The sequence below is a fragment of the Rhinolophus ferrumequinum genome, chromosome 8 (genome assembly GCF_004115265.2).
Source record: "Rhinolophus ferrumequinum isolate MPI-CBG mRhiFer1 chromosome 8, mRhiFer1_v1.p, whole genome shotgun sequence".
Lineage (NCBI taxonomy): Eukaryota > Metazoa > Chordata > Mammalia > Chiroptera > Rhinolophidae > Rhinolophus > Rhinolophus ferrumequinum.
Window position 1 is genome coordinate 9,364,510 of NC_046291.1, and position 18,609 is coordinate 9,383,118.

Consider the following 18,609-nt stretch of genomic DNA (forward strand, 5'->3'; position numbering starts at 1 on the left):
CAGAGACAAAAATTACTGTGTTTTTACCTTTACAGAATAAAAGAAGGCAATCCTTTGTTGTACAAAGGAAAGGTAATTGAAGTGTCATTCTATTTTTGACACATTAACCAAACTGATTAAATCTGTTATATTGCTTAAGTGAAGGTACTAGTCAAATGTTAGCAGACATGTTACCTAATAAAGTAAGGGGTACCAGGAGAGCACTGGAAATCTTATATAGGTTGAGAAACAGTCTTATAAAATATTTGGGTAGTGTTACGATACATTAGACATTGAATCATTTCGTTATTTATGAGATTATATCTTCAAAATGTTTTGGCTAAGAAAAATGATATTTCTTCCTTGCTTTAATCCAAGCCCAGAAACAAAGCATCTGTAAATCATGGTTGGTTTTGTTAAATCATGTATTCAAATTTGCACTGCTTTACCATAACATACCGACATGAAAAAATGATTGCTGTCATACATTTTACTGATTCCTAATAATTTTTAAACTTAACATGGCACCATAGGTATTCTAGAAATATTGTACCCTATTTCATAGATAGGTTGGCAAAGCTGAAGAACTCAATAATTATCATTTCAGTGGCAGTATTGCACTAAAAGGAAAAAACACTACATCTTTTAAAATTGAAAATATTCAGCGTGGGAAAGAGTACTAACACTAAAATGAAATCTGATCCCCACTGCCAATTGAACCATTCCCCCAAATAAGCATTTGATTGACAATTATGCAAAAGTAGCACGTACACTGACGTTTCCAGATGCTGGATTTGATGACAGGAGAATCATCAGTATTAACTAACATCAATATGCTCCTTTAACGTCCATTCCTGGTTGAATATTTTACACAGTCTAGACTTGGTACAATCATCTTGCAAGTTTCTTCTAACATCCAGATACTCTGGAAAAGAAAACACTTAGTTTCCTCAGAAAAGAGATGTTTGTCTAAACAGAAGACCATGAGGAATAGCACTAAGGTTTTTCTTGGTTCCCTCAGGTTCTTCGCAGCAATAGCCTGCTCGAGTCTACAGACTACTGGTTGCAGAATCAGAGGACACCCTGCCAGATTGGTTTTCTGGAAGACAAGTGTGAAAACACAACTTGCGCTTCTGTAAGTAAACGTACTCAGGGTGTGGTCTGAGAAAAGAGGGAATCGCCCCTGTACACATACCTTGGACAGATGTTCCCTAATTCATTAAATAGCAGGTTGGGAACATCTCCTTTTGAAAGTATGAAACTGGTTTATAAGGACTGTTAGCAAAACAATTATGCAGGGCTCGTGTTTTGACTCTAATTTTGCTCATTTCAACAGGTTAATTAACCTGATCAATTCTCCGAAAAGGAAAGCTGTGTTTGTGTTTTCAAAACTAAGAAAAAGATTCAGAAACAGAATTGTGTAAGAAATAAAAAACCATTCAAGAGCTCTCTAGGATTCTTTTCAATGTATCTTATAACTCTGTGAGTAGGTATTTCCCATCACAAAAATTGTGTGAAATTTTTCTACCATTTTTATTATAAGTTATAGTCATTGTTTGAAAACCTTTTCAACCTAAGAAATACACAGGCATGCATTTTAATATACTGAAGTTAAGCTTTACATACAAAACTTTCCTTTTCAAGGGAACAGATGCTCTTATCCATAAATATAATTCTTACGACTTAGAACGTGAGTACATGTGGTTGATGTGAAATATGCTCTTTCCTGTATGTTCTATAAAACTGTATGTTTCATTTGAATTGAAATCACCTAGCTCTTATGAGGTCGTGGTTATCAAGCTTGAGGGAGAATATTTCCAAAAAGGAGAGAAATGCAATTCTCATGACTAAATTGAGAGCATTGGCTGTGAGCTATTCCTGGAGGGAAGTTGCATGCCAGCATTTCTGTTAGAAGCAAAAAAAAAAAAAAAAAAAAAAAGAAGAAGAAGAAGAAGAAGAAAGAAAGAAAAAAGGAAAAAAGAAAGAAGAAGAAGCAACTAAAATGGGATGGAGAAAGGAGCTTTTTACATATAATGAGCAGAACCAGAACTGGTAGACAAAGGATGCAGAACATTTCACATTGCAGAGCTTCATAGCACAAGGAAAGCTGAGTCCATTCAACAGACTTAATTTAATCTCTTTGTTTAGGCAAATGATTTTGATTCTGCTACTTTTAGGACTTTTGATCACTTGTCCAGAAAACTAGTTGATGGCTAAAAATTTGGGGGGGAAACACAAAAGGATTAAATGGCAAGTAATTTATTAGTGATTACTTCTTTGCAAATTCAATTCTGAGTTGGAAAATGTAGGTATTTCTTGATACAGATCTCTAATTACACAACTATAAATTGTAAAAGGAGAGAAATGGAGAATGAAAGCTATCAACAGCTACACTTCGGTTAAAGTTGTCATCCAAGCAGCTCCTGTATTAAGAAATCACCCATTTGAAGAAGGTACAAAAGTTGGGACACTAATAATTGTATAGTGAGTGGCAAAAGGGGGTCTTCTCTAAACTTTATATTTTTGGAATCTAGATTGTAGATCTACTACGAGAAATGCTAAATTTATAGCCAAATTTAAGATTACCATTAGATCTTCCTGAGTGTAAAAGAACTCTCCTTCCATCCCCCACCAATCCAAAGGACTCAAATTTGGACTTAAAATTATCTGACTTCCTTTCTTAATTCTTTGTTCCTCCATCGTGTCAGATGACCTCAGTGAGGTTGAAATGATTCCCCCTGCCTTTATGGCTCTTTGTATTCTTTCTAAAAGGGGAAAAATCTAAACACACACACACACAAAAGGCATCCTGGAAGATTTATTTTCCCGCAGTAGTTTGTCATAATTGAAACTGACACAAATGTTAAAAATTGTCCACGACTCTAAACCTAAATTTCAGGATCCCTGTGAAAACTAGCTCTAATCTCTCAAAAAGCATCCTGTAGTCACTGCTTCTTAATTTACAAGTCCTTTCTCTTTTTCCAGCTTGGCACAGATTCCTAGGATGGGGAGAAGAAACAGAGTCTAGAGTTGGACATTGCTGAGGGGCAGATATTATCTAGAGGAGAAATAGAGGGGAACTATAGAAAGAGCTGACCACGACAAGAGTTCTTGATCAAAATAGCCACATAGAAGGAATAGCCAAAATGGTCAGGGAAAAAGGATTTAATTCCTTTGCAAAACAGATTCTACACAGCAGCATGAAAATTAAACTGTAACTGGGGGGGGGGGGTATTTTAAAATAATATCATTACTAAAGCTTAATTTCTAAAACTTAGGTGAATAAAATCATCCTGAATCTAAATCTATTTACAAATAATCACCACAGAATCTGAGGAGAAATGTTGTCCCCTATTTTATTGCTTTGTACTCTGGGGAACTCTGTTCTATGGGAGTCGTGGCTTCTTTAACTAATTTCTTCCTGATCTAAATTAGTAACCACCTTTTTCATACCCAGTTTTGATTGGCTTGGTATCCATGACATTGAACTCTAAGTTTCTGGATTTGCAGTTTCTTAAAACCAAATACCTCAGTGTACCAATGTCCACTTTAAAATGTTATTGAAGGACAAGTTCAGACTTGGGAAACTTTCAGGGTGTTGTGTGCATGGGTCAGTATGGCTGCTTGTTCTCAAGTATCAAAGGGTGAGTTTTAGTCATTATCGATAGGGAACTGCATTCATTTCACAGCTAACGTGAGAAGGCTTAGTGAAGGGCAGTTTTATGCAGTCGGTAACATGATAGACGCCCCAAACAGGAAGTGCTAGCTGGGAAGTCTGTCTCAGCAGCCCCCTGAAAGTCACCCCAAAAAAAATTTTTCACAAAGGTATCAAATATGGAAACCATGCTTATGTTTTTCTAAATCGTGTTCTTCTATCAAACTATATATAATTTTATTTTCTTTCTGATTTGCCATTTTGGAAAAAAAGTCATATAATAGCCTTCAGGGTGTTTTTTGTCTTAACCTGGTTATTTAAAACAGGAGAAATGTGGAGGAGGATCACAGAATTGGAAGCCCAATCTCCCAACCCAACTGCTGAGACATTCTGTTCATAGAAGTCCGTAACACAAGTTGTAGGAATTGGACTTTTCAGGATTCATGACATTTTTTTTTTAATTAAAAACTAATTTAGTTACTTTTTAATCCACTATTGCTCTTTGCTATTTACTGGAATTTACCTTTTGATTTTTTTAGGAACCATCTTTTGATTTAATGCTTCATTAAAATTACCTTGACAATTCACATTATTTCTCTTCATAGTTACTATCAAACTCTTTCCTTAGTGATCATGTTAAGACATTTGGTTATCACGCCGCAAATAAATTATACCCTCTCGCATGCATTTTAATTGATTAATCACAGTATCTGAACATGTGTTGCATTTCTCTTAAATTTATAGATAAATAAATCAAGATCCCAAGTAGCCTTCAATATTCCACACATGATATTGCAAAACTAAGGAGATATTTGACAGTTATTCAGTGGGTCTCTGATGTGAATGCAACCCAGTGGCAACAGTGACAAAATATCTCAGATGGCTGCTTTTGATTTTATATGCTTTCTCCAAACATATGTATATCTAGCCTATTCTGAAATTAAAAGAAGTTAAGGAGGAGACACAAACTCCTCATTTGATAAGTTGGTCTAAGGAAGAATCTAGACTCACATGATCAAAGAAATATATATGTCAGTTATAGACATATGTATTTGTTATAGAACTGTGCAATTTTTAATGTGTTTTATTTCCTTTGGAACTTATTTTTTTAATTCCTTAATTTTAGACTTACGGAAAAGTTGCAAGAAATGTGCAAAGGATTCCCAGCTTCCCCAAATGCTAACATTTTACTACATTTGCTCTATCCTTTCTTTTGTATGTGTATATGCATTGATATGAAACTCCACATTTATGATTTTTTTGTCCTAAAACTTTTGAGAATGAGTTACAGACATGATGCCTTTTTATCCCTACATACTTCAATGTAGAACATAAATATTTAAAATCAGCGTTGAACCCAGATCTGCAGAAAATCTAGTTTAGGCTACTAATTCAGTGTGCACTGCACAGTGATATTATATAAATATTTATTCAACAATTTCAAGAAGAAGCTAAATACTGCTTGCAGAAAAGTAAAAACTCAAACACTGTTGGCAGAAGTCAACGAGACTGAGCCACACAAAAGCCCTATATTTAAGTGGACCCACTTTCCTCAGCAGGCAGTTTAAGCAAGGAGGGGGTGACAGGGAGTTCCCAGCCCCCACCCCAATAGATTATTCCCACCAACTTCATCCAGATATGCTTTTCAAGAGAGAAGTTCTGGTAAATTCCATTTATTTCATCTTGATATATTTCTAGGGGTTTTAGTATCCCCGCCTTAAATTAGTCCCAAAGGCAACTGTTTTGGAAGCTTGCTTCTTATCCCAGCCCTAGATAAAACAGACAAAAGAAGGACATTCTGGGTTCATCGTTTAGGAGAATACAACCGGTTTGTGTGTCCTCACCTTGCCCTGGGCAGTAGCCCCGAGGCACCTTGGGAAATCCAAGGGTCCCTGAGAAAACTCTTAGATTCACAATCAAATCAAACAAAAGTTCCACTCAACCTTACCATGCCTCTAGAAGCCAATAAATTAGAAAGAGCACTTTACTGGGAACACTTTAATGATACAGAGGGATGATAGAGAAAAGAGTCTCACCAAAACAAGTAGGAGTCTGTACATCCATGAAAGTCACATGTAAGACACAAGAACTGAAAAAGTGATCAATAAAACTGAGAAGGAGCTTTTGATAAATAACTTGAGAGCTACACCTAAAGTGTGTGGCCAAATAATACAGTAGTAACTTGCGTATACGCTTTAGATCTGGTTTATACATTTGTCGATGTCTTGGATCCCGAAACTATTAAAGAGAAAGTTTTTACAAGTCTATTTAGATTGAAAATTAAGTCCAAATTCAATCTTATATGTTGTAGGTAAAATGATACACAATAAAAATTAAGGTCATTGACTTTTTTAATGGCTCAAAGAATTACAACGTACAGCTAAGCATTACATAAGTGAAATGAGACTTCTAATAACTCATAATATGAAGAAGTAAGAGGAAAATAGAGATGATTGTTTATATGACTAAGCATGATGCAACTGCAAAAACTAATTTTAAAATGTTTATTCTTCAGTAAACAACAGAAACAAAATGAAAAGCCAAATAACAACTCTTAAAAAAAAAAACTGTATATATATATATATATATATGCAATATATGTGACAAACTCAGAGTCTTAATCTCAATACATGAAAAGTTGCCATAATTCAATATGAAAAAAGTGAAAATTCCAATTACAAGGTTGGCAAAAGCCAAAGACATTCATAAAATGAGAAATGCATTGTTAGTATACACATGAAATAGAAAGTCAACCTCTCTGATAATCAAAAAGATGTAACTATAACTATTTAAGTAATTTGTTTCTAATAAATTGCTCAATATTTTTTTTAAATTGTTTTACCCAGTGTTGATGTACGCACAATTAGAGCACACTCGACAACTGACATTGGGGACACAAACTGACAAAATTTGCATAATCTTTCTGGAGGAAAACTTTGTAATAGGTACAACCTAAAACATAGTAAATGTCCTGCCTGTTTATCCCCTTCTGGAAGTATATTCTAAAAAAATGGCTAGAGTTACATGCAGACTGGTGTAAAATACGGTTGATGTGCAGAGTGACGTACCTAAGGCAACATAGCACTCTGGTTTAGAACGTGGATTCTGGAATCAGGCTTCTTTTGTTTGAATCCCAGCTCCTCTTTCTAGCAATGAAATCCTAAGCAAGATATTTAGCCTCTCTGTGCCTCAGGTTCCTCATTTGCAAAATGGAGGTGATGATGGTATTTATCTCCTGGATCGTAAGGATTAAATGCATTAGTATTTCTAAAGTACTAGAACAGTGCCTGCACACTGTAAGCACGATACCAGTATTCAATAAAAGTAACAGCAAAAATTAGAAAGATCTTGCACGTCCCTCAGTACAGGAATGGTTAAATAAATACTGGGCATCTATCTATACCATGAAGATTTATGCATCCTTTACTAACCAGGTTCGCAAAATTTTAAATACATGGAAATAAAGTCTCACAATATAGTATATAACATAGGCCACAAAATTGTACATAACATATATTAAACAGGACATCAATGGATTGGATGAAGGAAAGAGAGAAGTCAAGAATAACGCCTATGACTTTGGCTTAGGCTCCTAGGTGGACAGGAGTTTCATTTACTGTGATGGGGAACTGAGGGAGGAGGGGCAGGTGGGGGAGGTGGGATGAGGGAGAGGACGCAGCATATCTTTCAGTCATCTCAGTGGAAACGTCAAGTTGATAGTTGGATGTACCAATTGGAGCTGTTGGTAAAATCAGGGTGAGAGATGAGAGATTTGAGAGTCTTCAGGATGACCCTCAGACAGTAAAGATAAGTCAAACCAGGGAGCGTGTGTAGAGAGAAGGGGGCCTGACACTGAGCACTGGGTAATCTGATAAGTGCTCCTACAGTGATCTCTGTGTCCCAGGATCCCTCTCCCCCAAAAAAAGCAAGAGATTATAATTTAAGCCTGTAAGCCTGAGTTTCAAATACATAATGAAGTATTTTATGTATCTGGATATTTTTGCCGCGAAAAATACAGTGAGTAGACTAGATCTGAATATTTTTAAACCTGAGTGTTTGTGCTATTTCCCAACTGGTTTTTTTTTTTTCAATTTATTTTGACAGAAGAATGCATTATTAAAATAGCTCAGAATAGCTTTGAGTTGCAAATCTCATACAATTCCTGCTATTTAGCCATTTTCCTCTGAGTGGAAAGCCCGTCAAGAAAATCCAACAATAACAAACAATATTTCTCATTAAAATACCTTATAGCTTCAAGGATTTTTGACTACATAATTTTTATTTCTTTTTAGTCGAATTATTTGTTTGGATTAGCACGTCCTTCTTAATCAGTTCTTCCAAAATTCCAGGAAAACTAGTTAGATGTAACAGCATTTTTTTGGTTTTTTTTATAACTTAGAGTCTCAAGTTTTAAAAAAGTAAATAAATAAGAAGAAGAAATAAAAAGTAGGGCTGGCCAATGACCACCGTGAGATGCTGGGTTTTAGGTCAGAGCAGCGGGAGTATTATTTCTCTCTTTTGTAACAATGAGACAAGCTCATCCTCAAAGTTTATTGGGAAATGAGAGAACGCTAAAGGCAGAATCTCTGCCCTTCCATGCTTGGATATTACACTCTTTTTAAAACCAAAGATAGCCCTCACTTATTATTTCAGATAGTACCTAACACACCAGCTGGGCCATAGCCTCTGTAACAGTGGAGTTTAATTGAATTATCTGGAGGCATTCGATGCACTTGCCAAGAACTGAAATGACTGAAAGGGGTGACGGAACGTTTGCTTCTTGCTAAGTTATGCCTTAGGTTTGGTTATATCTACTCATTAAGCAAACACCCTGAGTCGGCAGTGGCTGGGACACCACGGATGTGTTCTTCCAAAGGAGGGTCTCTTAACCTTTGACACTGTGGTCCTATTAAGCTTGATTATATGTTGTTGCAGGGGGCTGACCTCTGCATTGTAGGATGTTATGCAGCATCCCTGGCCTTGTCCCACCAGATTCCAGTAGCACCCACGCTCCAATTGTAACCAAAAGATGTCTTCAGACCCGGCCTGTGTTCCCTAGCTGTGGGTGGTGGGTCGAGGGCAAGACCCCACCCACTTGCCACTGCTGCTCTAAAGTTTCTCCCACCTGGACCTCCAATCACTCCTGAGGTATCTCCTATTCCTGCGTGTCGCCCGCAACTGCACTTCACCCCATCTAGACGAGGAACGAAAACATAGTCTCCACTTTCCCCCAGTGGTCTCAGTCCACTTGTTGCTCTCATCAAAGGCCATATGCTCCAAGAGGAAGGACTGAAAACGAACAGTTCATGAGATAGTCAAAACCAGCTCAGGATAACTGCCTATCGATCAAGATCAATTAATTTATGGCTGTTGCTTCCACCACCAAATAGAATCCAGTACCATTGAAACATCCCAGGCAACCACTTTCTAGGCTGAGATATGTTACATTGTTTATAACTTATTTTCTTTATTTTATCAAATCTAGTGCAATTTCATAACAGATCATTTGAAAACAATAAGAAAGACAAGCACCCTAATCCTACAACCGAATAGATCTATTCTTGACACCCAGGTTATTTCCTTCCACATTTTCCCCCACAAGCTAGAAAGAGCAGACATGTGAACTCACCTTGATTCCAAATGGGACTACGGGCCCTGGGTTGAAGATTCCCTAATTTTTCAGAAGAAGTCAGAAATCTAGTTTTCTACATTAGATCTGATTTCTAAATATTAGCCAGTAATAAAATGTTCTTTCAACCTTATGTAAACAAAACAGAGCACATCTATGGGATGAAATCATAGTTTCTGATGAGACTCCAGTTTCTGACATCTGTCATTTCAACTTGTGCCTACCTGGCTTCATTCTTGGTACCTGTCAACTTCTATTTGCATTTGAATTTAGGACCTCTGTCACTAAAAAAATCTTTCAAATGTTTTCTAGCTCAAAAATTCTGGGAGTCTAGGACCATGTACATTACCAGAACTCTCTTTCTTGTTACCTGAATTATCTTGTCCACATTTTTACCACTCCCCCCCCCTCAGACAATACCCTCTGTGGCCTTATTCTCAGAGGATGATTTGGTCTTACCTAACCTAGAAAGTAAAGGACAGTGAACATGAATTACACCAATTTATTTCTTTTATTCATATGTGTGCATATATACATATATATGCATGTATACATATACATATATGTATTATATATTATATAATGTTCACTTTATATAATATATATAATATAGTATATATTTATTTCTGTTGGAAGTTGTTCTGGTAAATAAACAATTCACTTCATAAAGACCCAATCCAAAAAGAATAGTCTGAAAGATAAAAATTAATCGACTAGGTGTATTTGCACCCAGGCATCCACGTAAGACCTTTCACCTCTGCCCAGTCCAAATTTGCTTCCCAGTCAGCTCTCACTCCTCCTCACCACCCTTTCCCCAGGTTCGTTACAATAGTTGCCATTCTTCAAACATCTAAGTTCCTTTGCTCATGCTGCTTCCTTACTCTAGGCTACCTTGGAACCAGCTGCCACCTCAAAAACACATACAGAGAATATTTTGATGGTTGCCAGATAGGAGGGGGTTGGGGGATGCGTGAAAACGGGGAAGGGATGAAGAAGTACAAATTGGTAGTGATAACATAGTCACAGAGATGTCAAGTACAGCATAGGGAATATAGTCAATATCATTGTAATAATTGTATGGTGTCAGAGGGTACTAGATTTATCGGTGTGATCACCTTGCAAATTACATAAATGTCTAATCACTATGCTGTGCATCTGAAAGTAATACAATACTGTGTGTCAACTGTAACTGAAAAATAAAAAAATTATTTAAAAAAAAAATTCTTACAGACATTTCCAGTCTACCTATGCTCATATGAAACAGTCATTTCAACTTTTAAGCTTTACTTATTCAGAACAATTTGGGGAAATCTTTCAGATTAATTCCTGGGAAACTTACTGTAATTTCCCGTATTCCTTACTTTATTTTGAAATAACAGTTTTTCTCGGTTACTTCACTATTATATTCCTTCAAAATTGTTTTGTCTTTAAAGAGAACAAATGGTCATCATTCTTATTAAGTGTACTCTTCCCCACTGTTCTCATGTACTTGAATATTCTTCTTCTCCATCCTATAAATACTTAAGTTTCTCCAAATCCTCTTTAAAAAGCAAATATCCAAACAAACAAAAATCACTGTCTTGACCCTAGCTCCTGTGAAACCTGATCCCCTCTTCCTCCTCTCTTGACCACCAAACTGAAAAACCAATAAAACTAACAAAGAGTACACTAGCTCTACTATCTGTCTGTCTCAACATGCTGCTGAAATTGCTTTTATGGTCTCCAAATCCACCGACATGTTTTCACGGCTTATATTGCTTAGCTCTTAGCAGAACTTGCTGAACTCATAGCCCCACTCAGCTTCTGGAAACTAGCTATTTTCTCCATGGCTTCAAGAAAAGTATTCTCTCTTCTAATTATTTTCTTGCCCCTGGGATCAATCCTTTGTTTTAGTTCTGCTCTCCCACCTGGCACATAAATGTGGCATTTCCCAAAGGTCTGTGCAGAAGGCTTGTCCTTTCTCTCACTGGCTCATTCATCTATGTCTCATATGGCTTCAGCCACATCTGGAGACCAGTGATCACCATCTCTGGCCTACAGACTTTCTTCTAAGTGCCTGTTCAATACACCCACCCTAACATCTCAAAAATCACCCAAATTCAATAGCAGCAGTTTCCAAAATACAGTTCTCTCAGTGAGATCCAGTAACTCTTGTTCAGGAGCTGAGGGAAGAGGGGGCCCAAATGGAGCTTTTGTCAAGTTGAATTGAAGAAGGGGAGGCAAGGGAAGAGAGGACGTGAGCTGTGATTTAAATGCCACAGATGCTCTCTGTTCTGAGTTTTAGTACATTTTCTTGAAAAATGTTTCTTCATATGCTGTATGTTCTTAAGACCATTTCTAGAGAATTAAAATGTCTGCTTTTACAGTTTTTGCCAGCTTTGCTTGTTTCATTGGGGAGTTGGTCCACAGAGCTCCTCACTTTCATCCAAATCTAGAACATCCTAGTTTCTTCCAGCCCATTTCACTCTACGTTACTTGCTTAGCCCTTGGAGGTATTTGAGCTTGTGACTTGGGCTGGGTTGGTAACTATAGAGTTAGGGATTTTATGTCTCCCATTTAAGGGAGCTTGATATCCTTTAGCATTCTGCCTTGTTGAAGATAGAGTTGGCATTCTCTCATGAAAGTTAAAACATCTAATGTCCCTGAGGAAGAACATCTCATTTTTGTATAAGGCTGACAACTGAATATTTGTGGAGAGAGCCAATATTTCTGTCAGGGAGGAGAAAAATGGAGTCCTTTGTAATACAAGGAGTCCAACTTCAGAAGATGCTTTTGTTAATTTTATTCTAAAGCATTTAACAGGTGTCACTCGATGTCCAGAGCAACCATTAAAAACTTGTTAAACAGCACTTTTTTTGTTAACTTTAAGGAATATAATTTGAAAATAAGCCCACAAAGTAAATGATTTGTGAAATGTTTCCTTCGATACTACATGAATTGACTTGCAATAACTTAGTTATTCACTGGAAGCTACTTAGACATTAAAGGGGGCCTAACAAAGGGTGATAAATGTGAAGAAGCTAAAACCGAGTCATTCTCTGTAATGCTAATTGCAGAGCAGACCCAATTGTCTATTTATGTCATTTGTTCCAAATTAATCAGGTTATCAACCTACAAGAGAACTTAGTCATGTATCCTTGAAACCACCATAATTTTCATGTATTTTCAACTATAAATTCATGGATAGATGTATCTATACCCACAAAAAGTTATCTGATCACTGTACTTTTTGTCTGATAGCACTGACAAGTAAAAGGAGGTAGGTGAAGGCTAAAATAATTGATACTAAAATTAAGGGTTATACTTGATTTATCATGACATAGTCCCAAGTGATTTGGTCTATGTGAGCTCAGAAGCTCCTTCTAATTTTAAGACTCTTTCCAAATGCTTATTTATTCTTGACAGCACTGTATTGGAAGAAAGTGATGTTTTTGCCTAATTAGGGAGACCAGCATAATGTTTCTGCATTTTCTTTTACACTGACCTTCACATTGGTGTTCCGTTAACTCAGCAGATTGCTGTTGTTCTGATGCTTAGTCTGTGAAAACACATTCTGTATGAATTACCTAAGAGGCAAAAGAACTAGAGGTGTATTTTTGGTTTACCTTAGTAACTGCAAAGGGAATTCATCAGTCAATGCCACAGGCTTTGAGCTGTTCTTATGACCACTCGATCGTATTGGCTATTTTCCTTCCTTCAGTAAGTTTGTCTGCAAAGATGCCCTTCTCCCCCGATCTGTCACAATCCATTCTGACTCTTCATAGAGGCAGAGATTCCTTTATCTACAGAGAAGTTCTTTGAAAGAAGACAAGTAAAAACTTGGACTTGAGCCCTGTTCATGTGCCTGGAAACTGAAGGGAGAATTTATTAATATGCTTAGGAAAAGTCCACATGGGTTTTTAGTTTATGAAAGTAGTTATCAAAATTAATCAATGTTGACCATTTTAGAGATTGCCTAAAACAAAGCTCCACAAGACATTTAAGATATTGTAGAAATAATGGATTCCTGTGGTGCATGAAATTTTTCATCACATCATTTGTTTGAAAGCAAAACCAAAAAAAAAACTGATTAATTTTTTAATAAAGAGTATTTATGTAATATAAAGAAAATGGGAAATAAATGGGCCTGATGTTTTCTTAATGTGTTGATAGTTATGGGGAAAAACTCATGTAAGCTTTAAGCTCCTTTGAAATCAGTTGTGCAGCCATTTGTTTATTTTCTATTTGTAGGCCTACTCTGTTATTAATATCATCTCTGATTTAGAATTTTTAAAAGTTTAGTACTAATTAACAATGCCAGGAAGCAACTCATGGAAAACACTGCCCTTGCAAGATGACATGGGCATGGATTTGTTAGCCAATCCTTTGAGAAACAGGTGAAGGACAGTTTCCTAGTCAATGTTTCATTCTAGAAGCTCCACCCAGTGGGCACCATTTATTAAGGTGACAAGACACTACCCAATATTTTATTTGGGTTTAGAAATGTGTAGGAGGAATAAAAGGAGACACTACAGCCCAAATACAGCTTTATTTTTTCTATGAAGAGATAACTTTTCTGTTAATGATAGAAATATTGAATTCATTACCTATACAGAGTTCTGTGCAAAGTAGGAGATCTCTAATAATATATATACTCAGATGAAGATGGAGTAAGCATAGAGTAGCAACGCCATACAGGTGACTCACACATCTGGTAAATGTCCTCTGCAGGTTCTTCCATTCCAAGCTTATATGACTTTGTGCAATTTTTCAGTAAAAAAGAATGGATATTTATTGAATACTTCTGCTTTGCTAGGAATCTCTGCTGAGAACATTATGTGGATTCGCTAATTCAGAAAACACAGTTAGGAGTATTATTTTCTCTAGGCAGGGCTGACTTGGGAGGTATACGCGAGTCACACAGCTAGTAAACGCTGGAGCCAGGAATAAGACCCAGGCAATCTAACCCAGAGTCGAGTCTCTTACCCTGCCTGTACTATCTCCATATTGTTTGCAGTCATTTCTAGCCCTCTGACTTCATGGCAACAGAATGACCCACCTGTTCTTTTTGTTTAGTGATTCCATAGATTTGCATGCTTTTCATTGCTACCATTTTCAGTGTCTAGCTAATAATTTTTCTGCTCACATGTCACCTGTTAATAATCAGAGTTTTCTAATGCTTTAGTTTACAAACTGCTTCCACTAATACTAGTATTTCACTGAGGTTTTACAGAAATCCTATGAAGTAGCCAGAATAGGTATTATAAGTGCAGAAATGTATATGGGTGTTGAAAAGTTTAGTACTTGTCCAGGATCATAAAGTGATGGAGTTGGTGCCTGAAACCAGGTCTTCCCATTACATTTGCCAAGTAACCTCTGCATGGCCGTGTCACCATGGCCAATGTCACTTGCCAATTAAATGTCACTTGCCAATTAAAGGATTACTTGGGAAAGTAAAGTCTTATGATTTCATATCCTTGATTTTCTAGAGCAACAGTTTCCAAAATATAACCCTTGGGCCAAATCTGGCCCACTGTCTGTCTTTGTAAATAAAGTTTTATTGGGACACAGTCATGTCCATTTATGCACATATTATCTATGGCTGCTCCTCCCCCATCACAGAAGAGTTAACTAAATACAATAAAGACTTCATGGCCTACACACCTAAAATATTCGCTACGTGGCCCTTTATGAAAATGTTTGCCAACCTCTGTTCTAAAGCAAAAGGCTCACACTTTGAAAGATAAATCTGCTTTTCTGCATTATTGGTTTAGGATGGAGAAAAACAAGACAGTTTCTGTTCTATCTGAGGAATCTCTCAGATCTTTTTTCTTGTGTCAAGTGTTCAAGTGGACTTACTCTCCACCATCAAGACTTTAAATGGTTGATCTCTACTTCCCTTAGCTTAAAGCCATGATATGTCTGAAATTTTTATCAAAATGACCTTTCCATAACAATTTCCCATAAGCTCTCCTATTCTTGTTTCACTCCAGTAAAGCCTTTTTGTGCTTTACTGCTTAAGCTTCTTCTAATTTAACTACCCCAAATGTTCTAAGAAATTACATTTCATCGTATTATCCTCTGACTTCCATCTGAGAATTAGACAGATATAGTGCCTTTTTTTTCCCTTTAAAGATCTGGCATCTTTTGGGTGAACAATATTGTTTCCTGCATAAATCTAGCTTTTGTCTTTCTCAAAGCTATAATTACTAACAGTAGTTTTAGACCTGTAAACCCAATTTGCCATCCCGATTTTCACAACCTACTGGAAAATCACAGAAGCCATGATCATGGTCTTCGAGAAATCTTTGATGTGTGGTTCCCAATTCAGAGAAAGGAGCACACATTTGTCAGCTCTTTAAAAATCAAATGCAAGTCCTTGGTAATTTAAAGAGTAGGTGATCAGGAGACACAGTTCCCTATTTCTGGGCCTCAGATTTCAAGAAGTAAGTTAACAGGGGGGCCTGAGCTCTCTTACACCTGAGCCCTAAGTCGTCGTTAATGTTGGAAAACAGACACTGTGTATACTAAAAGGCAAAGTGCTGAAAGTTTACTATATTAGTGGGGTAAGAGGAAAAACTGTAGGATTATAATAAAAACCCTGTGTATAAATAAATAAATAAATAAATAAATAAATAAATAAATAAATAAATAAATGATCTTCTAAAAATAATTAAAGAATATCTGAACATAAAATTTAAGGTGCTATAAAAAGCTGCTAGAAACAATAAACGAATACAGTAAAGTTGCCAGCTACAAAATCAACATGCAAAAGTCCATTGCATTCCTATACATTAACAATGAAATCTCAGAAAAAGAAATATTAACAACAACAAAAAAAAACAGTTCCTTTTGCAACTGCAACAAAAAGAATAAAATATCTAGGAATAAACTTTACCAAGGATGTAAAAGACCTATATGCTGAAAACTATAAGACATTTTTTAAAGAAATTGAAGAAGACACAAAAAAATGGAAAGACATTCCGTGTTCATGGATTGGAAGAATCAACATAGTTAAAAATGGCCATATTACCCAAAGCAATATACAGATTTAATGCAATCCCCATCAAAATCCCAATGGCATTTTTTAAAGAAATAGAACAAAAACATCATCAGATTTATACAGAACCACAAAAGACCCTGAATAGCCAAAGTAATCCTAAGAAGAAAAAAAAAAAAAAATGCTGGAGATATCACACTCCCTGATTTCAGCTTGTACTACAGGGCAACAATAATCAAAACAGTATGGCATTGGCAGAAAAACAGACATACAGACTAATGGAATAGAATTAAGAAACCAGAAGTAAACCCACAAAAATATGGACAGATAAGTTTCGACAAAGGAGCCAAAAGCGTACAATGGAGAAAAGACGGCCTCTTCAATAAATGGTGCTGGGAGAATTGGAAAGCCACGTGCAAAAGAATGAAAGTAGACTGCTATCTGTCACCATGTACCAAAATTAACTCAAAATGGATCAAAGACCTAAACATAAGACCTGAAACAATAAACTGCAGGGAAGAAAACATAGGTACTAAACTTATGGACCTTGGGTTCAAAGAGCATTTTATGAATTTGACCTCAAAGGCAAGGGAAATAAAAGCTAAAATAAATCAATGGGACTACATCAAACTAAAAAGCTTCTGCACAGCAAAATAAACCACTGATAAAATAAAGAGGCAACCGACCAAATGGGATTTTTGCACTCTGGGTGGTGAACACACAATGTGATATATAGATAATGTATTAGAGAATTGTACACCTAAAACCTATGTAACTTTACTAACAATTGTCACCCCAATAAAGTTTAATTTAAAAAAAAATAAGGTGCTCAAAATATTAGTGCTAATCTATTCTAGCCTGCTATAGTTAACACTTTTAAACTTATTCAGCCCCAAAGAGAAATGCAGATTTCCATCTCCTTCTACAGAGGGTGCCAAAAAAAAATGAATACACATTTTAAAAAAGGAAAAAAAACATATTAAAATTGTAATACGCAATATATACCAATAACAAAAGATGAATACAAGTCATGTGTTTACATTTTTTGGCATCTCCAGTATATTTAATAACCCACGCTGAAATGTCAGTGACTATGCATATATATTTGTAAATAATTCATATACAGCCTCTGAATATGCCCTGCATCAGAAACATTTTTTTTTTTTTAGCAGAAATCTTTTTCCAGATGAAATCTTACCTGTCCCCCACTATAAAAACAGAGAAAAGCATAAATGTTCATTTGAAGGCCTGGGTACCTGGCTGGGATCAAATTCACTCACAGCTCTGATCCAGAAGCTCTTAAGATAGATGACTATGTCTCTATCTGACTGTCTGTCTGCCTGGTTGGCTGACTGATGAATTGTCTGATGGCTGACTGGTTCAGTCCCCAGGAGGGCCTGTCAATCATTAAGCCAAGATGATTTTAATGGCAAATATGAAATGAAGTAGCTCTGCTTTCCCACATTTCTAGTCCTGTGTTGCACTTTGTGTATACTTTTATGTTTTGTAAACTGTAGCTTGCTGTTGAGCTTTTATCAATTTTGTTTCATTGTGAAATTTTAAGAATAGATCCATTTTCACTGTGGTTAGGAGCACCCATGAACCTTTTCAGCAGATATCAGTGAACCCATGGGGTTCAAATAATTGAGCCTCAGTACTGCACAGATGTAACATGCAAATGTTCCCACATTTCTTAGTTCTTTTTACTCCTTTGCTGAAAAAGAGAAGCAGAATAGCCTGCCCTGACGTCATCACCCAACAAAAAAAGCTAAGGTTGTTGTCTTTCAACATATATTTTGTAGTTTGGTCTTTTAAAGTCACATCCATAGAGTTGAATTTTCAAATGAAGTGAAGAAAGACAATCCCCGTTATGTTTTGAGATAAGGAGTAAACATAATGAAGCAGGAAAGATGAATAAAGAAATGAAAGGAAGCTTAACAGACAGGATAGTACATCAAAAACACATTTACAGTCTCAGCAGTATTACCCTTTCATTTATGGCTTTGTTTAAAAGGGTGCTAAAAACGGTGGGTGAATTTTAGGAGATTATCTGCTCCGGTCAGCCTGTGCTAGAATGAGAATTTATTATGGAAGAATGTAGAGCTTTCGCTCCAAACTAGCTAAGAAATATGTTCCCTTGCACATGGAAACAAGTGTGATTTGTCACCATCTGAGCAATGTACCACCTGGAAAAGGTGTGCTAGTCACAGCCCTGAGCTCTGGCCCCTGAGCTCTGGCCCCACAGCTCTCACACAAACTGGGGTTTCAGGGCAGCACCAGCCCTGGGTGCTGAAGAGGGACTTGGCATCTGCAGATTCAAACAACTTGACTGTGGCTTGAAAAGGGACAGAGAGTAACTGGATAACC

The 18,609-nt window shown here is 36.5% G+C and overlaps 1 protein-coding gene across 8 annotated transcripts in view; it reads left to right on the plus strand.

The window, feature by feature from the left end:
- Nucleotides 1-18,609, plus strand: part of SPHKAP (SPHK1 interactor, AKAP domain containing) — a 119,568-nt gene that overhangs the window by 45,068 nt on the left and 55,891 nt on the right. For all 8 annotated transcript variants that reach the window (XR_004423649.1, XM_033111822.1, XM_033111820.1 and 5 more), the window contains exon 4: nucleotides 1,001-1,114. Coding sequence is in view for 7 of the 8 variants with exons in the window: in XM_033111822.1 (XP_032967713.1) it covers nucleotides 1,001-1,114 (114 nt within the window). In the remaining variant the exon portion in view is untranslated. The remainder of the gene's footprint in view (nucleotides 1-1,000; nucleotides 1,115-18,609) is intronic.